This window comes from Paramacrobiotus metropolitanus, unplaced genomic scaffold (genome assembly GCF_019649055.1).
Source record: "Paramacrobiotus metropolitanus isolate TYO unplaced genomic scaffold, Prichtersi_v1.0 Parri_scaffold0000013, whole genome shotgun sequence".
Classification (NCBI taxonomy): domain Eukaryota; kingdom Metazoa; phylum Tardigrada; class Eutardigrada; order Parachela; family Macrobiotidae; genus Paramacrobiotus; species Paramacrobiotus metropolitanus.
In genome coordinates this window covers 534,004-559,321 of record NW_026570233.1, presented here as the reverse complement: position 1 = coordinate 559,321, position 25,318 = coordinate 534,004, and the positions used below count along the sequence as shown (strand labels likewise).

General features: G+C 42.7%; 2 protein-coding genes across 2 annotated transcripts; both read right to left on the bottom strand.

Moving 5' to 3' along the window:
- Nucleotides 1-2,693: 2,693 nt before the first annotated feature.
- Nucleotides 2,694-5,110, bottom strand: LOC129584291 (uncharacterized). Its single transcript, XM_055476426.1, has 2 exons — nt 4,938-5,110; nt 2,694-4,208 (listed from the first exon to the last, which is right to left on the bottom strand). Exons 1-2 carry the CDS (start codon nt 5,059-5,061, stop codon nt 3,628-3,630), a joined length of 705 nt encoding a protein of 234 aa, XP_055332401.1. The 5' UTR covers nt 5,062-5,110; the 3' UTR covers nt 2,694-3,627.
- Nucleotides 5,111-12,935: 7,825 nt separating this feature from the next.
- Nucleotides 12,936-15,799, bottom strand: LOC129584289 (uncharacterized). Its single transcript, XM_055476424.1, has 2 exons — nt 15,488-15,799; nt 12,936-14,289 (listed from the first exon to the last, which is right to left on the bottom strand). Exons 1-2 carry the CDS (start codon nt 15,750-15,752, stop codon nt 13,400-13,402), a joined length of 1,155 nt encoding a protein of 384 aa, XP_055332399.1. The 5' UTR covers nt 15,753-15,799; the 3' UTR covers nt 12,936-13,399.
- Between the last annotated feature and the right edge of the window lie 9,519 nt (nt 15,800-25,318).

Here is a 25,318-nt window from a genome sequence, read left to right as displayed (position 1 = left end):
TGTTGTAAGCGATAGTTGCAACGCATATAAGGGATACCACGGCGACTAATGGATACGGGACTGATGATGTAACTGCCTCCGTTGCATTGTGGGCAACAGATTTGGTTAGTGCGGGAAATAAAAGTCTTGAATTATTCATGTTAAAGCATTACGTTCATCATTTTTCTCAGTAGGATTTCTGTAATTTAGCAACAAAATAAATAGAAGACCTGCTTGATCGGCATTCAATCACGAGATGAGGTGCATGCTTCGATTTGTTCTAGTAAACGTTCTTGCAACAACCTGACCAGTGAGATGTGTCAAAGCCCGCAAAGGGCACAGTCGACTGGTGGAACTTTTGTGACAACTGACATTTGAAGTTTTGTATCCGACGCTTCTGGGAATTTTATTCATCGTGATACAGAAGAAAGCGTCATACGATTTGGTTGTCTTTCAAGCTTGATCGTCCATAGCCTACTTTTCGCATCCTGTTGTTTCCGGTTTCTGCTTGTTTGACTTCCTATGCTAGAACAGAAAATGTCACAGGAGAACGGTACTCAAATTTCTTTCTGTGCAGCAGGCGTTATGATTTAGAAATTGCAAATGATTCGTAAATTTACGAATCATTTGCGATTTTCAAATTATAGCGCCTTCTAAGGTAACCCAACTAAGTTATTACGCAAATAAGCATTATGCAAATAAGTTATAATACTATTAAGCTATCAGCGGCTTCCATGTTGCTGCACCACCAAACTTATATACATTTAAAAAAATCCCATAAAATGGCATTACGAAGTTTATACTAATTCACCGAATTTGCCATGCCTTTTTGTAATTGCTGCTTCTACACGCCACCAGCCAGTTGACCCGTTTTAGGTACTCGTACTTTAGAAAATCTTTGCACAAGAGCGGTTTACAGTCATGGCATCGATTGTTACAGAAATCAAGATATCAAGAAAGGGTATAATTACAACTGCCGTTGTTAATTTTATGATAACCCCAATGTGTCCAGATAAATGTCAAAAGACCATTGCAAAACCTTAACAAAACCTTAACAAAACCATTGCACTGATACTGATCAACATAATCACAGCGAACCATTCAGCTCGAGTCAGGTGAAAGGTACAGAGCAGCTGTGCAATAAAGGTACTTACGTATATTTTTCGTTGCCTGCTTTTTTTCTACCTGTCGTTCTTCGTGACAATAGAGGAGAGAGGTTAAAAAATGGATATTTTTCAGGTGACTTCTTTTGGGAATGCTCCCCACCAACTGAATTTATGCCACAGTAGTTACGCTTTACATGCATTTGGCAATGGCATTGCTGATGCATGCCAAATATCGATTTGAATTATAAGCTATCCATACAAATTATAAAACATAAACTGTTCTCCCTTATAATAATTATCTTACAATCTTGAGAGGAGTCTATTTGTCACTGTGGTTCGGTCGCTCAGAGCGCAACTTTTGCGGTAAATATCTTTGCATTAAAAATTACAGGGCATATAAAGAAACATAAGCAGTAGTCACCCAAGAAACAATGCATGCAAACGCGAACCTATTACTTACTACTCGGGTAGGACATAGGCACCGCCTTTCCCCTCCGAAAAATTTCATCTCGTTTGAAGAGAGAATCGGTACGCGGAATACTTAACAAATACTTTTATCGGCACTGGTCCAGTGGGCCTGGTAAAAAACCAGGGTACAGGTATCGTATGTATGGGCAATGTACGTTTTGCTTACGTACCATATATATTACTGTAGTTTTACTGGCAAAACAAGAATACCTACGCCTACGTCCGGTGCTACGTCATGAGAAGGCAAGCCAGCCATCTGCACGATGCTTTATGGCTCGTAGGCTCCATTGGTTGCCATGTTAAGCGATTTTAAGTTTTAGAAGCTTAAAATGAGCGGGCTATAGCTTGAAAGAAAGAGAAAAAATTTCTAAGATTTTCGATGTATAATATGTTTGCAACTGAAGTCGATTAAATGTTGTAAAAAGGTCTCAGAATGTATGAAATTAGCACACAACGGTCGCGCGGTCTGGACCGACCGTTGCATTGACTTCGTATGCTAACTCGGCTTGACTTCGAAACGTTCTAAAAACTCCATTTCGCTTTTATGACTGAAGATATTTGCATCATAAAACTTGAAATTTTTTTCTCTTTCTTTTGAGCTATAACTCGGTGATCCAACCGCACGGGAAGTGAAATACGTTTACCGTAGCAGTCTATGTAGCCTACGAGCCTTAAAGCACTGCGATAGCGGGCTGCTTGCCTTACTGTGACGTCACCAACGGCGCGCGTACGCCTTCTCTTTAGTACCGCCATGGTAGTAATCATACGATAAGTACCTGCCTCCTCTATACTGAAACTGAATTTTGGCCACACCCACTGGACCATTGCCGATGAAAGTATTTTTTACGTGTTTCCCATACGGCTATACCTGTTCTCTCTTCAAACAAAAAGGGAAATTTTTTGGATGAAAAAGGCGGTAATTAGGGCCCTAATTACTCGTTAGCACTTAGCAGTCAGAATTTGTGAAGCAAAAAACATAGTATGCATGTTATCTTACCAAAAATTAGCTGCGTTGTTTCGTTGTCGTGATACAATCAACGCAGATAGTTAATACATATTACATACTAAACTACTCGATCCACAACAAACTGATGGCAATGGTTTTAATCGTCCAAAAATTCAAATGAGAAGAGCGCGCATTTTCGGCAACGTCGCAGCGCTTTTTATACATGCATGTACATACATATACAGATACAGTACAGCGCTGATTTGACATCACGGACATCAGGTTGAATGGATACATTCAAAAGAGCAAAAACAATATCATAATAATTAAAGCGATATTAAACAACTGAAAGTAAGAAAGCAGTAATGATCACATGCAAGCGTCTGATAATGATAACATGCAAGAACGTAATTGTAGGATGACAAGAATTAAACGCCGATGTTAATAATTGTAGTTGATCTAATGCAAGCACCTCGGTGGTCATATTCGACAATATTTTACTGTTAACACTGCCAGAATTTATAAACAAGCAACACGAAAAGTTATCGTGACTCGTTAGTATTATCCTCATGACTCATGGCGTCTATACAACGTCACAAAGTTCTGTACAGAGAGGCATCAAAATAGAACCGACTTATTAATTACAGCTCCCCTAAAATTTGCGAAAATAGCTCATGGGGCGGCAAAAAAATCACATGTGGAAGCAGCAATAATTACAAAGACATCGTAGAGCTAACGCATATAGATTCCCTAATAATGATGTAAAAACGTTTTTAATGTTAGCATCATACCGGCTGTTTACAGGAGCAAAAAGTAAATTGCCAGTATCATGCCTACCACCATACCGGCGTTGAACATGCCTACGAAAATAGTATACGAACGCCAGCCCCGCGGCGCGGAGCACTTAATGCATATTCCACCAGCCGGAGCCAATTTCGTGAATTCCAGCTCATCCCAAAAACCACGTTTTTTGCAGTGACGGTGGCCGTTAGAAGTGGACAATGTCTCATACTCCGCACCATAGGGAGCCAAGCGCGTCCAGAACAGTCCGGCAAAGACGGACTCGAAGAGGAAAACGGATGCAGTCAATACGTAGAAAGCCAGAATGAGGCTGTGCACGGACAACGGTCATGCCTTCCGCACGGCATCCTCCCACGGGTTATTATATTTGATGGTCGGCGCGGTATCGGTGTTGTTGCTGCGTTTCATAATGGCTTCCATCTCCTCTGCCAAGTTTTCGAGATACTCCGCCAGCGCCCGCTCGTAATAGCTGATGGTAAGCGATACAGCGGTGTCATTGCTGTGAGGGGGTATGGTGCTGATGTTCTGCTTCATCTCTTCCAAAAATCGCCGCATTGTGTCGACACCTTCTTGAGCCTTGACCTTTATTGGTTGCAGATTTTGAGCCTTAGCAATTACTGCTTGCACCTTGTCCATGAGCGCTTGTTCTTTTTGGAAGTAATTAGGTTCACGTGGGCCCACCAGGGCGTAATCGAACGAGCGTACCAGCAGTATCAGGCAGAGGGTGGCCAGCAAGCCGCACATAAAACGCATGAGCCACTTATGCTTGGAGGTCATGTGCTTGGTGCACTGGCGCGCGAAGAATCCGCCATGTTCAGAATGCAAACTGATAGCAAGGACGAACAGGAAAGTGGCGACAGACGGATTCACGGGGGTGCGTGGGTAGATTAATTCAGGCAGGCCACTGACTGAAAATACAGACCATTAGTGAGAACTTAGTCTGTACTAGCCTGCATTGCGCCGAAGAGATGTGACAAAAACAGGAAGTTAGTTGACTTTGCGAATGGATGTTGCTAAAGAATTACATCTGCCACGAGGAAATTCTTGTTTTACCAGGGGTTTAATTAAGATAACTGCTGCTGCGATTTCCTGTTTCGCTTTCGCTGAGAATGTTCAATGGAAAGATCACGGCAATAAATGCAGCGTAAAAGAGAACGCAGGTGAGGGTACGCTACGGCTCCAAGGTATTGTATATATCGAGCTTAGTTACTTTGGAATGTTTAGTTTGGTCCATTTACTGAGCAGACAAACCCTCGAGGCACTCACAACTCTGGTCATCCCGATATAGAAACGTATTAACAAAGGGGTTAAAAGAGTATTTATTAATACAGATGCAAGAAGACACAGATATTCTTTCACAGAACCACAATCAAAATGCGTTGCAAAATAACAACTGTCATTCCGAATCACGGCATAAAAATTAAACACATCAGTTGATACAAAATGTACGCTTGCAGCAACGTCATAAAAGTTTTAAGTAGCGCACGTTTATAATGCACTTTCGTAGACACATATAGCATAATTTGATTTTGAAAAGAACAGGTTCAAGAAAGTTAGCAAAAAATGCCAAAAATTTAAATTTTCCTAAGCATGAACTTATACTGTATTATAGAATTCGCATAATTGTTCCCACTTACGGCTGGAGACAATGGTGATCACGGCGTTGATTAAAGCAGCAATCGTAACTACAATCCCCAACACCACCATGCCTTTTGACCCCAGGAAATTGACAGCGCAGAACTGCGCTTTTGAATCGAACATTTTTGGGACAGAATGCGTGAACGCGAACGTTAAAATGGAAATGCGGTTGTAACAATGATACAATTAAGGTGGTTTTGGTAGTTTGCTTTAATGAAGAGTAATTCCAAGTGTCGTTAACATTGTAATTGTAGCTTCTTATATACTCAGTAAAACAATCAAATTCTAAACTCTGAGTAACAACTTCGCCTAAGGCCGGTGTATGACAAAGGGCTGGGTGCCAACATGAGTAACAGACATTAGTAACGGTTACACTCATTTATTCTAACACCCCCTTCACAGTCCGCGGTCATTCAGTCCATGCATCCGAGCAGTCCGGTGATGGATTTGACCTTGATCCCTCGAGCGCCTTCGTCAGCATGTCCGATGGATTTTGATCCGTTGGAATATAGCTCACCTCGATCGATCCGGCTTTCGTTTCCTGGCGGATTCGGTGGTAGAATTCCGACATGCTTGGTCCGCTTATGGAATTCCGGGATCCTTCGACAAGGCAATCGCGCCTTGATTATCCACACACATCTGGTGGCCTTTGTCATGTCCACTCCGAGCGCATCAGAAACGGTCTGCTCCACTCGTTCTGCTTAACTGCCTCGGCCAGTGCCATGTATTCGGCTTCCGTCGCAGAGAATGCTGTCACTTTTGCAGCTGGGAACTCCAGGCAACAGGTCCGCCTCCCAGGGTGAATACATATCCGGAGGTTGATTTCCGCTCATCCGGATCACCTCCCAATCCGAGTCAATATCCGGTCAACTCCATGCTTTGCCAAACGTCAAAGCCATGGTTAATGTGCCTTTTAAATAGCGCATTACCGTTTAACAGCTGTCCAGTGGTTGAATCGGTTTCTTCCCAAACGACGCCAGGCGGTTCACCGTAAGTGATATCCGGTCGTGATATGGAAGAGATGTAGATGAGGCAGCCAATCGCTTCCATGTGGACAGCTATGGCTCTTCTCCATCCTCAGATTTCATCAGCTTGACATTCGGATCCAGAGGAGACGTATAAGTTTTACTCTCCTGTGGTCCAAATCGCTGCAGCATGCGATTGATGTATCCTGCTGGTTGATGCTGATGGTGCCGATCTTCCTGTTCCGACCGATCTCCATGCCCACACCAGTCTGGCTCATGAACCGTCAGTTCGAAATCTTCTTTAAGTTTCTTGGAAATCATCCACCACTTTTCGCGTCGCACCACATACCAGCCCATCATCAACATACAGACACAGTACCATGTACTCCTTACTCGTACCTTTCTTCACGTAGACGCATGGATCTTCTGCATGCAACAAATCCATGTCCAGTTAGTACTGCGTTCACTCGCTCGTTCCACAATCTTGGACTTTGCTTCAAGCCATATATTGAACGCTTCAACCGGCATACACGTCCACTACCGTCGTCGTACGTTGCCGGCTGGTCCATATATGACTTTATCAAGTCACCATTCAGAAATGCAGTCTTCACGTCAAACTGCACCATTTCCAGGTTGCGTGCAGCAGCCACCGCTAACACACAGCGCACCGATTCGTGTCGTACGACGGGGCAAGGTTTCGCCATAGTCGATGCCTTGCGCTTGTGAGTAGCCGCATGCCACAAGCCGCGCTTTCCTTATCCAGCTCGCCATCTGGAAGTAGTTTCGATTTAAAACCCTTACACTTCACAGTGCGCCGGTCTGCTGGTAGCTGTTCCAAAGTCCAAGTGCCCGTTTTATACAGCAATTTCAGCATCCATTGCTTCCTTCCACAGGTGCCCGTCTGCTCTCGACAGCGCATCCTGAACATCAACTGGATCTGCGGCCGTGGCCATTGCGCTCAACGCAGCTCCCTTGGCTCTGGTTTCCATGGGATGCGGAAGAGGCGGATCCTTCACCAGATTCTTTGATCCCGGTGGTCGCCCTGGCCGTCGCTTCTCAACTGCTGCCTTTCTACAGCAGTCTCGCTTCAGCTCATCCTCCGCATCTTCCCACTCTTCGTCATCCCGCTCGCTCATCCCCTTTGAGGCAGGATACCGTAGAGCAACTTCGGGAATCTCGTCGCCACCATCCGCGACAACCACATCTCCGCTCCACCTTTTTCGTTTCCCGGTTGAACACCGGAACTTTCGTGGTATCCCAATCGTAACCTACAAACAGTGTTTTTTACCGACTTGGGATCCAGCTTCCGTCTCTGATCCTCGGAACTTTCACGTAGGCAGTTGATCCGAACACCCGCAGGTGGTCAACTGTTGGCTTTCGGCGGTGCCACAATTCATACGGGGTAATTTCCAGCTTTCCCCGATTTGGCACAATGTTCCGTAGGTAGGCAGCGGTTGAGATGGCTTCATTCCACAGAAGATTTTCTCACTTTTGTGATGTCCGCATCGTAGAGCAGCGTTCGCGCACTGTCACAGAGCGTGCGGTTTTCCCGTTCTGCCATGCCGTTTGCTTGCTTCACGTACGCCGGACTTCTTTCGTGCTTTATCCTCTGTTCTGAAACAGCGTTTCAACCTCCTGGTTGATGTATTCAGTCCGTTGTCCGTGCGAATCGACAACACCTTTCTACCAGTTTCCTTTCTGCTGTGATAATCAACTCTTTGAATGCATTACCCACAGAGTGCTTACTTGGTAGTGTTCGACCATTCTGTATCCGCTGCTTTCATCTTTGAACGTCAAGAGATATCGATGTCCTTCCCAGGAGTCTGCGCCCATATGACACACATCACTATGGAACCTCTCACCTGATAGACATTCCTTCCAGCACTGCTGTCATGGGTGTTAGCCGTTTGCTTTCCCATATGACACGCTTCTACAGTCACCACGCTTCGAGGTCACCACCTCCAGGCCGTCCACCACCTTGTTGCGGACCATGGAGTTGACCAATGCGTCGCTGACGTGTCCAAGTCGTTGGTGCCAAATTCCACAGGCTGCGCCTTCAGCACACCTCCATGGCGGCACCACGCGTATGAAAGGTCGGTACGTTGTACCGTCACCTCGCACTCCACCCAGGAACGGCTTGCCATCTCTGCTGATTGTCATCTTGCCTTTAGCGTGGGAAAATGCGAATCCTTCTCGCTCCAAGGTCACCGTGGACAGCAGCGTAGTGTCACATGCATCGGGTGCATAGAAGACATTCTTCCAATCCACTTCCCGCCACTGTTTCCCATCGACGGACACTTCGACGTCAATCGTGCCAATATGGGTAGCCTTGATGCTCTGATTGTTGCCAACCACGAACGATTTGGGAACATCTAGCTTAACTAGAGTTTTAAACCAGTTGTATTTATTCGTGATATGGTCACTTGCACTATCGGCGATGATCACATCCTCTTCCTGGTCGCATGCATGGCTGATACCATCATCGATTCCTTCTTGTAACCGTGACCGGACTTGTCCTGTCGCTTGTTGGTGATTGTTTCCTTTGGCTTTGACCAGCAATCGGCCTCTTTATGGCCCGCTTTTTGCCGCAGTTGTGGCAGCTTCCGGTGAACTTCTTCTTCGCTCCAGTTGGTAGTCGCTTACCTTTTGCGTACAGCGACTCACCGGCTGGACTGGACCCGCTTCCTTCTCCCTGTCCCTTCATCATCTTTTCCGCTAGGAGCAGCTTTTCCCGAACTTGGACATCTCAGGATTAGGACCGGCCATCATGTTCCACGACGACACAAATGACGCGTACTGTTTGGGCAAGCTGGCCAGCGTCTTACCGATCAACCAGGTGTCGGTAACCTTTTCCGGCTTCCCGCACGCGTCTATCTTCGCCGCTAGAACATACAATGATGCCATGAATGTATTTGCGTCGTCTACCTCCTTCCACTTGACTTCGAAAAATTCGGTCATCGCCGACATCAAGTCGTTGTCAGTCTTCGGCTCTTTCAGCTCCTGGATCCTCTTCAGAATCTCAGCGGACGTCTTGCGGTCCCGACACTGACTGAAGGTGGTATCATCCACTGTTGCGCGCAAAATACTTCTGGCTTTTCCATCGGCAGCCATCCACTTCTAGGTGGTGCTCATGCGCCGCTTTATCCGTTGCCGAATCTATGGGCATCGTCAGTGTCCCATTCACAACAGACCACAAGGACTCACCAGTCAACACATCCTCCACCTGTACCTCCATCGCGAGTAATTGGAGTCGTTTAACTCGGTGACCTTAATACTCTTCAACTGCGCCATTGTATTATCCACAACACAATGATAAAACAAACTTCACACAAACACTGCTTAGAGACAAGCAGGTCTCATAATCTGATACAATTAAGGTGGTTTTGGTAGTTTGTTTTAATGAAGAGTAATTCCCAAGTGTTGTTAACATTGTAATTGTAGCTTCTTATATACTCAGTAAAACAGTCAGATTGACTAAACTTCTGAGTAACAACTTCGCCTTTAAGGCCGGTGTATGACAAAGGGGCTGGGTGCCAACATGAGTAACAGACATTAGTAACGGTTACACTCATTTATTCTAACAGGCAAACAATACCAAAATATTTTATGAGGAAACGATCAGAGCGATGGGGGATTCATCGGAACTGGATATATAGGCACTGGATATACTGTATAGCGCAGATTATTGTTTTCTGCCTGTTAAGATAAAAATAAGCAAATGCAACCGCGCCGACAAGATTTTTCCTGCACCCGTCATACACAGTTAATACCGCATCCGGCGATATTTTTACTGCATTTTTGATCATGAGTGACTCATTAGCAACTGGAAACTTGCCGGAATCGTACCGTGTGCCTCAAATTTGAATGTACGGTCAACATGACCTTGAATCACCCTTGAAGTGGATAAAAGATTATAGTAGCGCCGTGTCTAGATTTTGCTCTGGACAAGATCAGCTGTGCAAATTTAGAAAAAACGTGTGATTACTTTGCATAATGTTGCTGGAATATTGCATGTAAAGTGAGTCCTAGTTCTTCTACTGGACTTTCACATTTGTACTCTACTATCTCTGCGTATACGCACCGATACGTATTTTGCGATACGCTAAATTACAGTCATTACAAAATTTAATATTATTATACCAGTACACTTTGTGCTAGGCTTTACTTTGGTTCACTCTTCTTATCCGTAAAACGTTCAGTTCCAAGTGCTCCCTTCAATGATTGTTGTGCGTCAGTTTTAGTGAGCTTTATCGACAATAGCCAGTATACATAACAACATGCCTGCGCTGATTTACACTAATAAAAATGATCGAATTTTTTTAGTTAAAATATAACATGCAATAATAATTAAGTCAATTTTAGTTAAAATATAACATGCAATAATAATTAAGGGTAAGGCTAATAAACAAGGTATTCACTATTCACTATGTTTGTACGGACGTTAATAAAATCGTCTAACCATAAGTTACATATCTCTATGATTTGCCGCATAATTTTTATCGGTTGGGAAACTTATTCCTACAGATTTATTACTGCGAAGCAAATCAAGACTTTTATTTAATTGCTACGCATCAAGAATCCCAGTGCGATTGATTTCACTCTTGCTGAATCCTTAACAGCCATTTGTTTGCCACGATATCTGAATGCTGCAGCTTTTTTTTCAAATCATTAAATTTACGGACCGAAGTTAATTCGAATTACTTAGCGGAGGCTTTCATGTGCAAATGTACTCCAAAAGTTGCATACAAATTAGCAACGAACATGTTAAGAAAGCAGTTAACAACAAACCAACGGTACTCATTTGCAGATGTGCAGAAGGCGTTATAATTTGGAAATTGCAAATAATTCGTGTAGCTATCCGTGGCTTCCGCTTTGCTTCCCCACCATACTGATTCACACTGAAAACGTTTGCGCATAATCGCATGACGAAGATTCTGTAATATTCACAGAATTCTTTGTGTCTTTTCCAATAACTTATTTACATTGTCCCACCAGGTAGTTAAAAAAATTTGTTGATTTTTAAAAAATAAAGGCTCTTTAAAGACAGGGCATAGATGTTACGGAAAATAAGATGTCGAACAAATTAGGAAGATTTTATCTTCCAAGCTTAACCTTTCTCGCGTGGAGTCCGTTGTCGCGAGAATTGTCTTGTAGGCGAAGTCGAACAGAGCGTTTCGCGCTAGCGGTTCGCCGTAGCCCAGTTTAATGGAGGGTTAGGTGCCACCACTAGCAGTGTGACGGGTGTCAAACGACAATCACCATGGTCAGTGTGTTACCCGGGGATAAGTCGAGTTGATGAGGCCGTATGCGGTTTTTACTCTTTTTATCTTGCAGTTTTCTGCATGTTGACCCTCCACGTAGCGGTCGATAATTATTATGTAATCTGCTATAGGCAGAGTTATTTTACAAAGTTATGTTTGCCTAACGATGCTGATGGTAATATTCAGGTGGTTCGTCCTAGTCACATGTTCATCGACTGTTAAAATGTTTGCCATGTGTAAAAAATGTTTGGACGGCAGGTACCAGTGTACCGTTATCTTTCCAGCTACCCACATTGTGCGGTATGATTATGAGCAAATACACCGTTGTGGCATTGCACTGTGTACATAACTTTGACAAGGAGTGCAGCGCTGATGCTTCTGGACGCTTACAGACGCTTCTGTACAGCAGGGCGGAAGTTACGATGCTACAGTGTATTGCAAATTTGCATTGCAGTCAATGTTGACTCTCTTATTGCATCGGCAGTAACTGAAAAACAAAAGAAACGAAGTAAACTCATATACATAATCTGATACCACAACGACATCCATTCCCGTACTTGTCGCATTGCTCCCGTTACTTAATGACTTCGTAAGATGTATATCGCATCCACTCTCTTCGAATTTCGGTCTTGCGGCGTAAACATCTACCCGAACTGAACATGGCTGCCAGTACTTTACCTTATTTGTTTAAACAACTCGTATGACAGTTTGCTTTCTTTAATAAAAATGCTAATATAGGTGTGAGATGTACATAATAAAATCCTAACGGCTATTAGTAGCTGTGCGCTGTGGCACAACCTTGTAATAAAGCGAGTAACGCGGCCCAGAAACGCTCTAAAATCGACACGATACTGTATGTCGTTAAGTAAGGACTGCCTGCATTTTGTCAGAGATACATTTGCATTTTCCGTCACTTCCGTGAAAGCTGTTGCTGCTGTGTGAGGCGCAATAATAGTCATGACATTCGTGCATTTATCACCGACATATGCAAGCCCGCTTCCTAATTTACCGTAGTTCCTCATTTCTTTTCCTAATAACTGGAATGCGTGCGGCGAGAATTGCATCAATATATCAACTTTTTTTCGCGTGATAAACAGGAAGCAGAGGGGGAACCTGATCTTGTTGCATTTGAAAGACACTGGAAATCAGAGCCAACTGGAATGGAACGAATGGTAAACTAACAGTCTGACAGAGATATATGTAAGCAAAAGAAATATTGTACTCGTATCCTTAATCAATTTTTAAGCTATTTCCCGATTCAAATAATAACGTATTTATTATAATTTTCTCTTTTTCATAGTAGTATTATGTTTTTAACATAATTGTAACAAAGTACTGCGGACGCATTGTAAAGTTACTGTGTCGATTAAAACCGTTTGAAGCGGCTTTTGTTTTAGAAGAAATTTGTGACGCTGTTTCTATTTGTGACTGTGTATTGTTTTTTCTCACGTACAAAACAGTCTAAGCGTCCAGTAAATTGAGTCAGTAATCCACTGATCCTGATGGACGCAGTTACATTTCTATTGGTGACCTTTGCATGAATTGGCGATATTGCCATCGCATCTTTGATCTTTGAATACGTTGGGTTCCACAATTTGTTGAAAATGTTTCAACGGTAATTGGTGTAAACGATTTTCAGTAATTTTTTACCATAATTGGACTTTAAAAAGCCACTGTAAGCTGTAAATGGCCACCTCTGTTGTTGCAAGTCGCTTCTCTAACGAAGATGGCAATAATACCAAATTACTCGCAACTACAAATTGATGGCAGTGATTTTAATCGTCCGCAAATCCAAATGAGAAATAGCGCGCATTTTTGGCAGCGTCGCAGCGCTGCTTGTACCGGCATATACAGACACAGACTATACAGACGCAGCAGCAAGGACATCAAGTTGCATCAGCGTATTCAAAAGTTCAAAAGGGCAATAGTTTACTGTTACGTGTCAAACTGCCACCATTTTTAAAATAATAAGCAAGAGGAAGCTATCGCTAATCGTTAGTACGCTGTACAACGTCACAAGTTCTGTACAGAGATACAGCATATGTACACAGAATTAAAATAAATAATTGCAGTTGCAACAAAATTTGCAAAAATAATGATATTCATTGGCGAGGCAAAAAAATCATACTGAGAAGCTGCAACAAAGGCATCGGAGATTTAAACACACTTGGAGCTCCCTAACAATAAGGTACTAACCCTTGTAATAACACCAGAGTACCGCTGTTTACAATATGTTTACAATATGACCAAAGAGTAAATGGCCAGCATCACGCCCCCCGCCATAACGGCATTGAGTAAGCGCAAGAAAATAATATATGAACGCGAACCCCGCGCGGAGCAATCAATGCATATTCCACCCGCTGGAGCCAATTTGGTGAATTCTAGATCATCCAAAAAGCCACGTTTTTTGCCGTGACAGTGGCAGTTAGGAGTGCCTGCGACGCTTTCATACTCCACACCATACGGGGCCAAACGCACCCAGAACAGTCCGGCAAAGACGGACTCGAAAAGGAAAATGGATGCAGTCAATCCATATAAAGCCAGAACCAGACTGTGCACGGACTCTGGGCAGGCCTGCAGCACCGCGTCCGCTAACGTGTCATTATAGTTGCTGGTCAGTGCTTTATCGGTGTCGCTGGTGTCTGTCATTATGGTGTCGATCTCGTGTGTCCAGTTTTTGAGGTATGCCGCCACCGCCCGCTCGTAATCTTTGCTTTTGAGAAATACAGCGGTGTCGTTCTTGGAAACACCCATGGCGCCCATGTACTGCTGCATCTTTTCCAAAACTTTTCGTTGGATTGCGTCCGTACTTAATTCTCCAGCCTTATCCATTACTGCTTGTTGTTTGTCCATAAGCGCTTGTGTTTTTTGGAAGTAATTAGGCTCACGGGGACTAATCAGGGCGTAATCGAACGTGCGCAACAGCAACACCAAGGAAAGCGTAGCCAGCAAGCCGAACATACCGCGCATGATCAACATATGCTTGGAGGTCATGTGCTTGGTGCACTGGCGCGCGAAGAATCCGCAATGTTCAAAGTGGAGACTGGCCGTCAGGACAAACAGGAAAGAGGGGAGACACGGGTTGACAGGTGTGTGGGGATAGATTAATTCAGGCGGGCCATTTCCTAAAATTAAAAATTATCAGTAGAAGTATACCATTATTAAGGTGCAGTGGGCAGAGGGAATGCCGAAAATGGAATGGGAAAGTGATAAATAAAAATGTGACAGATAACAAAAATTAGCGCTACGAATTGGTCAAAATTAATCAGTACATCTACTACGATCTATTAGTACATCTAACTGCTGTTCTTAACAGTGATTTAACTGAGACAATAACCGCTGCGGTTCCGTCTTTACTGTAAATATACATTGGGATATGTCAAAGGTCACTGCACTAAATGTTGCGAAAAAACTATGCAAGCGAGCTTGCGTTACGAACATACGGTACACGTTGCTCAAAATGTAGGGTGACACAGTAGCCATCCCTAACATTCCCGTTCTTTATAGCCATCCCTTTTCCCAACCCCGTTTATTAATCTGTTTCTACGTAGATACCGCTATTTTTATAGACACCCATTTTGCGTTGCAATTTAAAACATTTTCTCAGCGTAATATGCTAAACGATACTTCTATTCGAGTAAAGGATCCGAACGTAGCTGTTAATATTACAATTTCCACTACTGGGAGAATCACAAATATCTTTCTAATTACGGTAAAAATGCAACAAAGCGTTATCGAGAGACCTTTATTGACTTTTATGAGAGGCACCTGGCACGTACAATGTAAACTTTTGAACTATTGCCAGTCTGTAGTGCTTGTACAAAACGGTCGAATAGTTGCACAAAGAGCTTTAAAAAATTCGAAGCTTTAGGGGGCGAAAAAGCATGAATAAAATTTTATCTAATAACAATTTACAGAATACTGTAATCATAGTGAAATTTGTAGCATTAGAGAAATAATAAATAATGTAATAAATAAAATGTTTGCTCATAAAAACCGGGAACAGGCTGTGTTTATTATGTATTTAATATAAAAAGGGTGCCTGTAGTTAACGGGGTGCGAAGAAGGGTGAAGGGCTATAGCGACTTCCTATGTATGCAGTATAACATTTGGCTTCCCAAATCACGGTTTAAAGAACGCACCAGCTGGCATAAAAAATAAATTTGCAACAACGCCATGAAATTTAAAGAAACGCGATGCAGCGTGCTTTAATTAAATATTCGTAAACGCATATAAGTCAGCTAACAATTATAAATTTGGTAAAGTTAATTTTTCCATGCAAGAACTGAACGCTCCAACATGTGCAGAATTGCTCCCACTTACGGCTGGCGACAATGGTGGTCACGGAATTTATAAAAGCAGCAACAGTAATTATGATCCCCAAGGCCATCATGCCCTTCGATCCCAGGAAATTGACAGTGGTGAACTGCGCTTTTGAGTCGAACATTGTTAGCTCGGAATGCAGGCAAAATAAAGTGAAAAAAAACGAACGTTTGCAGTAAAAATGTGGTTGTGACATGCGATACCAGAATGTTTTGCCAGAGAATGAACAGAGTGGTGAGAGATCCACCGGAAGCTGGCGCTGCATATATAGCCTAAGTTTTATTCTGCCTAATAGAAGATAAACAAGCAACAGCGGCCTGGGCGACAAGATTTCTCTGGATCCAGGCGGCTGAGTTATCAGAAAGCGCAGCCATCGATTTTTTTTACTGCATTCCTGACCATGAATGACTCACTGGCAACTGGAAACGGGAAACTTGCCGGAATCATACCGTGTGCCTAGACAGATTTGAATAGTAGGCGGAACATACAGTCAATGTAACCTTGGATCACCCTTGAAGTGGATGAACGATTAGAGTAGTGCCTGGTCTAAATTGCGCCGCCATGAACGGCTGTGTAAATCTATGAAAAACCGTGCGCTTACTTTGCATAACATTACTAGCTGGAATAACGCATTTAAAGTGAGTACTAGTACTTCTGCTGAACTTTTACATACATATATACTGTATACATATATACTGTATTTATATACTGTATACATACAGATATGTACGTTTGTTGTGCACTAAATTGCAACCATTACAAAATTTAAATATCATTATACACATTGTGCGAGCCTTCGCTGTGTTTTATCTCTTTTAGAATACTTCTATACTTCCATAGATAAATATAACTTAACGATGTATTTATGAATGATATATAGATATTATATTCACTATTCATTATAATCGTACGCACGTTAATAAAATTGTCTCTATGATTTGCGGCATGACTTTTAACTGTTGGAACTTATCTGTACAGATTTATTATTGCAAGGGAATTTGGATCTTCATTTGAGTACGAGGCATCTACTGTAGAATCCCATTCAGATTGATCTCACTCTTGCTAAATTCTTGCCAGCCAAACTCTTGCCACTTTGCTATGTAATTGAACTTTACTTCGGTTCGTAAACATAAAAAATTTGAAAACAAGCTTTAGCATTCAAATACCGGCTTTGAATGCGTAAATATACCTACTCCAAAAGTTTGCACACAAGTTAGCAATAAACATATTTTTAAAAAGTGAAACATTGTGCGGTAAAATAAGTTTATTCGCCAAAATGCAGTGCCTTATCTTGCTACGTTTGTAGCAAGTTGCAAAGCAGTGGAAATAAAGCTAGCTTCTGTGTTCAGCGACCCGCACTGCATAACCATGGTTGGTATCTTTCTCGTGCGGTCTTCTGAAAAAAGTGAATCCAACTTTTGCTTCTTCTAGAAGTGTGGGCGATACAACGGTTTTTACGAAAGTTCGTCGCTGTGGTTCCATGTCATCAGTTGAAGCGTTCCGTTACTCAGTAATTCTGTTTCCCGTTGTGTTTCCGGTGATTTTTCATCCCAGGAAATTAGCACGTATGTTGTAATTAGCCCAACAAACTGCGTAATACCGAAAAGCCAACGATGTACCAGTGCGGCCGCAACCAATGAGTGAACAGAGTTCGTTACTTACCGCGATAATGAATTCCCGGTTGATACGTATTAGTCCTCCAATGGTGAATCCGTTATCGGCTCTGTCCAGCAAATATAAACGGAGTGCAGCCGCTTTTCTGTGGGCTTTGCTTTTCATAGTAGTGATTCGCATCGCCAACAAATCACTAAAAGCTTTAGCCTAAATAACAGTACGGATATCACATAAACTGGTTAGTTTTTCGTGTTTTAGTCCGAAGGAGTATGATATTGTATCCATCAACTCAACACGCCCGTTCAATATATTTTAAATTGTAATTTAGAGTACTCGTAATACCTTTACTTCAGCGCATGCCAAAATCAGTGTTCTGACAACTCCGTTAGCCACGACATGTCCAACAAACAGAGCATACTTTGTTGCTTTTTCCTCGTCACGATTCCGAATTAACGTAACCAGAAACATCAGCCATACGAAATAACGTAAATACAAAAACAGCAGACACCATTGCATATTCCCGCTCAGCTCTCTTAAACAAGCGCATATACTGTTATGTTGCTCGAAAAGTTCAGCGATATCTTCGCTTTCTTCAGAGGCGTATATTTTATGAACCCGTCCCATGGCCACAATAATTACTGCTACTGCAAATACAAGGACACACTGCGAAACCGTTATTAAAACTTCGTGCAGCAACATGGCTGAGTAGGAAAGCCAAGCGATTACGTGTCGTAAGTGTTTGTGCTTATAGCTGAGCAAGTGGCTAAATTCTGCTGCAGTCATTGATCTTCCCCCGGATGACCTTACGATGGCCTCAAAAGACACATAAAACGAATATCCGCACGAAACCAATAAGATATGGCCAAACCCAATCAATACGATTTTGCTCTTTGCAGGCAAGAATCTGTCACAGACAGCAGCGGTGGTTCTGAGCCAGGATTTGAAATGCCAGAAACTGACCATTGTGCCCAATGAGGTTAACGGTCCACAAACTTCAAACATTACTTTTACAAACACCATAATCAGTTCCATGGGTGTTTTAGGAAACGGCGACGGCTCAATCCCGGTCAACCACAATGCGGGATACAGAAATGTCCCGGCGGTGACGGCCACTGCCCAAATAATCAGACCGAAATCCAGTAGGCGGATACAGCACCGGGCTTCCTTGCCAAACCAACCAATCTGGACCAACCCGAATATTCGCATAACCCATAAGCATGGATAACAACAAGTTTCGAGAAAAGTGTCCGCAAGCAGCCTTTGTGGCAGCATTCGGAGCCTGTTAGCCATTGTTTGTGCTGAGTTCTTGCAGGGGAATTGTTGAAGTTTTTCTAAAGGTCAAAGTTACGCGACAGATAGAATAATTTAGCCTGCACCAGACGTAAACAGTGCCTCACATTTGCGAGTGTGCTCTAGAAGCCATTAGGTGATGAAGAATACACGAGAGATTCAAAAGCTAACGTCACATAACACCAGTTCACTGCAGCTTATTTAAACCACAGTTGTTGGTGAGTGTATCCAACAAATTTAATCCAGGGTGGTTTATACGGTGTTATACATGTCGATACACATGAGCGCGAGTGAGACTACTTTTCTAAAGTAAACGAATTGCATCCGCTGTTATTTGAGAATTTCCGCAAAAGCTTTAGGGACGTTAGTTCCAGTAAAAGCACGCAAATTTGAAGTTTAGAGCGACTTGCAGTAAACGTCAACTGAAAACTGGTCTGAAAAATTGAAACGCTATATAAAGGAGTAGGTCACATTTCAGTTAGAGTTTCTTGTTCCAAATCGATACTTTCTAATGATAAGCAACATGCATGCACAAGTAAAGAAGAAAAATTTACCCTCAAGAATCTTCGCTTTCTAGTAACACGGAGCCGTTTATAAGTTTGCATACTCAAGCTAGTGTAATTTGCAACATGCATGCCAAACAGCGGCTGCATAACATGTTTTATTCTGATAACTTCCTTGCGATTGTTTTGTCACCCGGGCTGCTGCTTCTGCGATGTCTTGGATACGTTCCGGTACAAAATCTTGGGGTGCACATAGAACCACTATGCGCTCGCATTTTCGACCGATGCTTGTTAATTTGGTCCGTCATGTTAACATTGGCCACTGTGTGCTACTGTTGTTTCCAAGCATCCATGGGTGCCTCAGTAAACGTACCGCAACATCCAAGTGACCTACTAAAGGTCATGTGCACCACCCTCCCTGGATTCTGGACCTCGTTAGAACTTATTGGCATTTGTATGAGTTTTCGACGTATTCATGCGTTTTTTGAGGATTTTCAAGAATTCTGCCGTTTGTACTTCGACAAGCAACATCGCATGATCTGGATCCTCGTGGTTCTGTTTGTTCTCTCGTTTTGGCTATTGTATTACCTAGGTGAAGATGCATTTGCGATAAATCTGGAAGCTATCCAACCGTTGTATTTCGAAAACAGCGTCATTTTCCAAGTTTTAAGTTGTCCTCCTTCGGTTCGCCATACGGTGAGCATTCTCCTTTATGCATGTGTCTGCATTGCTGATACGCAGTTCGCATTGGCGCAAATTTTACTGATGGTCATAGCGTTGGCTCTGGCACTAGTTTTCCGAAGCATTAGTCAACAGTATTGTCGCGCTCAAACGCCCGATGAAAGAGAAGCCACGTTTCGGGTGTTCATGATGCTGCGGCAGCTTGTAGACCGTTTGGCCAGCGACACGGCGCTACTATGGATAGTGCTGTATTCCAGTGATCTGACGTGGACGCTATTTTTTGTGGCCCAAGCGCGTGATCCAGATCCGTTACGCGATCAAAAAGAAACTGCATTGTTCGTTGGCGGTGTTCTCGTGCTATGTATTATGCGGACGCTGGTCTTCGTATTTATGAATGATATGGTTAGTTTTCTCAAGATCTTCACCATATCAAAAATTTTATTGCTGTCGGTTTTTTAGGCCAATTCATTGGTTAGTGCAATGGCAGACCGAGCTCTAGCGCAGGAGAAAAATGGTGAGGAGATACGAAAAAACACCCGGCGGGTTATTTTGATGGATCGGCAGCATGTTGGTTTTACTGTTGGAGGACTGATCAGCATCAACCGCCAGTTTATCGTCAGCGTAAGTAATATCTCCGTGTGTGAAAATTTTGGTGGATTACATGGCTAATGCAGTTTTATTTCGTAGAGTGTTGGTGTTTTCCTGACGTACCTCTTACTATCATGGGACGAGCCTGCACGCGAATCTTTGAAGGTGGGGTTAAGAGCCGTTTTGCTGAACAATACTCTGTAGAATCTACACAAATGTATAACGCAGTGCAAAATTCTCTCGTAATAGTTGTTTTTTTTTGTATCTGTGTGTTCTTTTTATGTCTGGTGGTTCATACAGTGACACACTTTTCAGAATGTGCGTGCTTGATGTTACAAGTATTGTATGAGTAATGAATATGTCTAATATTCCTGTTTGAAAATGAACCGTCCAAGTCAAAAACACTGCGTTAAATAATTTGGCGTATCTACCTGAAGACTATGATTGACGAAAAACCAGACCCGTGTAATAAAAGGTGAAGCGCACCGGTACCGATTGCCACCACGGTACAGTACACAGCCGTTAAAAAGAGGGTAGTAGCCATGCGTAATCTCAAGGAATTAATTAAAAGATCAGGAATGCTGCGGTATCGTTAAGTCATCTACAAATCTGGATTAGTGGTTCCGAAAATTAAATAGCTAACTATGGTGCTGCATCTTCCACGCAGAACTGACCTCGCACGAATCATAGCCTGTTTAAATGTTAAAGTCATTTGCCAGGTAAATTCGAGATTTTTATCAGCAGGCAGATTTTCGCCGACGGAGATTAATGGATAAAATACATACAGTTGCAACTTTTTTTGATAGGATGTCCGGTTCTTTAAAGGGAAAAGCTTGTCCATAAAACGAACAAACAACGGTATAAAAATAATACAAAAATGTTAAATACGAACGATTAACATGCGTATCCACAAACTCGGAATAGTATGCTCCACACGAGACACGTTTTATTCATTATCATTGTTATCGTGCCATTCCACTACACTTCTCCATTCTGACAAAATATTTCTCGAGTGTCTAGCGTCATTTGTCCACTCTACATACGTATATGGAGCCCCACAAACAAACACCTAAACAACACATGGTTTTCTATGTCGCATGGGAACTGGGTAAACTGAATACGTACATCACTCTTCAGCGTAAGAAAAAAATGTGCAAATTCCAAACTAAATAAATAGAAAATCAAAACCTCTTCATCGAGATTACGACTGCGCTCAACGGTGCCAAAGATACTGGTTAAAGTTCATTGTTGTATGGCTAAACCACACCGCGCGCCACGTCCAGAACTGCACAATACCGACAACTTGCACCTCAAGTGCGCTGCTACCAAAACAACCACTGAATTTTTGTATCGCAAACACATTAGCTAAATGAAACGTAGACGCATCTACGGGAAATGGTAGGAATAGCACTTCATGGATGCCTAGCTAAAGCAGAAACAATATTTATTAAACTAAAATTAACTAACCTTCAAATCAAACACAGATTATTAACTGCCATGAAGGTAAGTGCACTACATTGTGCATGTCCCTAAGGATACACCCATCCCGCGTTAGGGATGTTTAAAGAAAAGCTGCATGCTTGGCTATACAGGTTCTCACGTTCAAATAAGCTTTCGTTGATGAGAACTAGAAAGCACTGATGGGTCTTATATTCATATTCTTACAATCGGTACGCGATTCCCACTTCTGCCCGCTCTAGTCGTCGACTTCTTTCTCATCAGGGTATCAGCTTTTCCTTAGCGTCTCCTCGTTAAGCAGAACATGTTGTACTCCGATAATTTTCTCATGGAAGTATTGTCGCCGGGTTTCCTGGTGCTGCGGTTTCTTGGGCATGTCTCCGTGGAAAGCTTCCGCTTCCATTCAAAATCACTATACAGCAGAATTTTCAACCGCTGCTTATTAATGTGGTCAATCATTTTATCGATGGGAATCGTGTGCTACTGCTGCTTTCAAGCGTCGATGGCAGCCACATTAAGCGTTGCACAGCGTCCCAGCGATCTGTTAGCGGCCATGTGCAGCATCCTCCCGGCGATTTGTAGACCGCTGGAACTCGTAGGCGTTTGCATAAGTTTCCACCAGATCCGCGCACTTCTTGCCGAATTTCATATATACTGTTGCCTGTATCTCCATAAAACCCACCGCGTTTGGATTGCAGTTGTCCAGTGTATTTTATCGCTTTGCCTGGCCTATTCTGTGGTTGAAAGTGCTTTTGCATTGATAATACAAATACCTCAGACGGTGTATCTCGAGGAAAGTATTTTGTTCCGGATGCTGAATCTCTATCCTTTAACTCGTCATACAATCAGCTGTATCTTATACGCTTGTGTATGCATCTCCGACTTGCAGCTGGCGCTAGCGCAAGTTATACTGATGACATTTGCTTTCGCTTTAGCCATGGTGTTTCGAAGTGTAACTCATCAGTATCGTAGTAGTTCAGATTACGAGCTGAAAGAAATGATTTTTAGTCATCATACATCGTTGCGGATATTGCTTAAGCGATTGGATGAAGACACAGCACTGTTCTGGTTGGTGGCGTATTTTAAAGACCTGATATTTGCGTTGTTCGGTGCAGTCCAGATGCGTAACCCTGACCCACTGCGCGATCGAAATGAAACGATGTTGTTCGTGACCGGTCTGCTGATGTTATGCATTATCCGAACATTGGTATTCGTGTTTATGAATGACATGGTTAGTTTCGGAAAATGCAATTTTTCGTGCTTGTCCAATGAAACTGCAGATGTTCCTTTTTTAGGCCAGTTCATTAGTTACGGAAATGGCTAATGGAGCCCTAGAGCTGCAGAAAAATTCAGATCAAATGAGGAAAGACACTCTGCGAGTGTTCTTAATGGATCGACAACATGCTGGTTTTACGGTTGGAGGATTGATCAACATTAATCGGCAATTCATTATTTGTGTAAGGGTCCAGGGATCCTCTAGACGTTATGCCGCTAAGTAAACATTCCCTTCGTTGTCATCTGGCTTTTGCAGAGTGTGGGAGTGCTCCTTACCTATCTGTTATTATCCTGGGACGAACCTGAACGCGAAGGCACTGTACATGGTTTAAAGAAGGCGCTGGATAACTGTACCGTGTGAATAACGGACGCAGAGCACTTACTATATGTATGTACGGGTGCCTGCATAGTAATAAGTGCATTTTGACTGCAGATGGCGACTGAACGTAGGAGGTTAGCAGCACATACTTTACTCGCGCCGAACCAATCGTGCCACGATGCTGCCAGTTTCGCCCATTTCACATATTCAGCGAAATAACAAATCTCTTTGTCTGGGTGTGTATACCAAATTTTTTCTGCAGTAGTTTAAGTGCATCGTTTTCGTCCTGGAACAATTTTTGAACCTTTTGGAAATTCTCCGTAAGAGTGAGGAACTGAGGATGATGTGTTGAGGATGGACGATAACGCGACGGTGTTTACAAAATAAATGTAGTTTAAGCATTTTAAACTATGCACATATACCATACTTCTAGGCAGAGTTTTCGTACCATCTGGATAGCGATCCGTTGTGCAGTTATTTTATTATGATCCCCTTACCAGTTAACGCGGAAAAACTTTAAGCCGATGCAGCAGAAGGATATTGGCACAATGCCGCTGTGGAACTCATGCAAAATCGATGTATGAAGTATATTGTAGACACTACCCAGTAGTATCATATTATCCGGTAATCAACCAATACAACAAGACCACGTGTTTCCGTAACTAAAAATTAAAACGGTGTTCTTATAAGTTACAGAAGTTGTATGGTATTGCGCAAAGTAGTGTCTTTAGTGGTAATGCAGTTATTAATATCAGTTTTACGGAGTGCGGTGAGATTATTCAAGAAATTAATTTTCTTGGACTGATTTACATCCATCTGGAGGCGTTAAATGTCGTGCAATTTCCTAAACCGAAGCCGTCGAATTTTTCACGGCATCAAGCCTTCCATTATTCAGATTTGTCAGAAGCGTTAGCAGCTTGGAGTAATCCAGATCGGTTGACTTAGGCTCATCCCACACGAGCAGTAGGTACGTCAAAAATGCCCCAATGCCCTACAAACCAAAGATATCGTTCACTCACAACAGCATACTGTGTGGTTGTGTGGAGATGCTCACTGAAGATTTCAAAAACTGCGTTTCTTGTAAATTAACAGAAATAATCGTAATTGGACGATTGGTTGACAGCAACTGTAATTCTAAAGAATTTTTGTAAACATTGGCAACCTACACACTTTTCGGACTAAAAACCTTCGCCGACAGCCTATTCGTGGTTGGTAAGTATCTTTCAAGCTTATGCTGTGGAAAAGCTATTAATATGCGGGTACAGACGGTACTACTGTTATAGCCAAAATTGAAATCTAAGAAAACCGGTGGCACCGACAAAGCTTTTCCGCTTGTAGTGCATTACACTGGTACAATAAAACCGCAATAAAACAAAAGAAGTAATCTTCATCGTACGTACTCCGATAATAAATTCGCGATTGATGTTGACAAGATCACCGACGCTGAATCCCACATGGCGCCGATCTATGAGAAGCATCTGTTTGAATTCGGTACCAATTTCATCCTGCATGGAATTGCGGTCAGCGATTGCGTCAGCCAACGCGGTTGCCTGTTAACCAGTACAGTAAGTAAAATTAATGATAGTGTAATAAAAAAGGAAACAGTATAATAAACGGAATTGTACCTTCACATTCAGGAACAAAAATACACCGGTCCGCACAATCAGCACCAGCCACAAATTTCCCAAATGCAGTACTCCGTTTACACGATCCACCGCAGTTACACTGCCACGGACAGCCGCCACAGTAAACAAAGCCCAGAGAAAGTCCTGCATATAGGTCACCAGCCAGTAAAAAGATGTATTTTCTTCCAAACGGCGGATTATGCGTTGAAGGCGAAAGTGATTGGCGATTATTTCTCTACTTATCGTCGAGCTGCATGCATTTTCATAATCAGTGCACATTTCGCCGAAACACAGTGCTGCGGAAAAGGCTAAGAGAATCAAGAGACTATGCGCTACCGCCGTTCCAAGATTACCGAGAGTGATTGACGTAGTGACAATCAAACAAATAGCGCGTTTAACAAAAGGGGACAACATTTTGTAATCGAAGATCGGGCTTTTATATAAATATCGATAACCATCGTAAACTTCGGTAAATCCT

Bases quoted from the DNA above. Each gene is read 5' to 3' on its own strand.
- LOC129584291 (XM_055476426.1), bottom strand. From the start codon at position 5,061: ATGTTCGATTCAAAAGCGCAGTTCTGCGCTGTCAATTTCCTGGGGTCA. The intron at 4,209-4,937 runs GTAAGTGGGAAC...CTGTATTTTCAG, and splicing joins GATCACCATTGTCTCCAGCC to TCAGTGGCCTGCCTGAATTA.
- LOC129584289 (XM_055476424.1), bottom strand. From the start codon at position 15,752: ATGCAGCGCCAGCTTCCGGTGGATCTCTCACCACTCTGTTCATTCTCT. The intron at 14,290-15,487 runs GTAAGTGGGAGC...TTTTAATTTTAG, and splicing joins GACCACCATTGTCGCCAGCC to GAAATGGCCCGCCTGAATTA.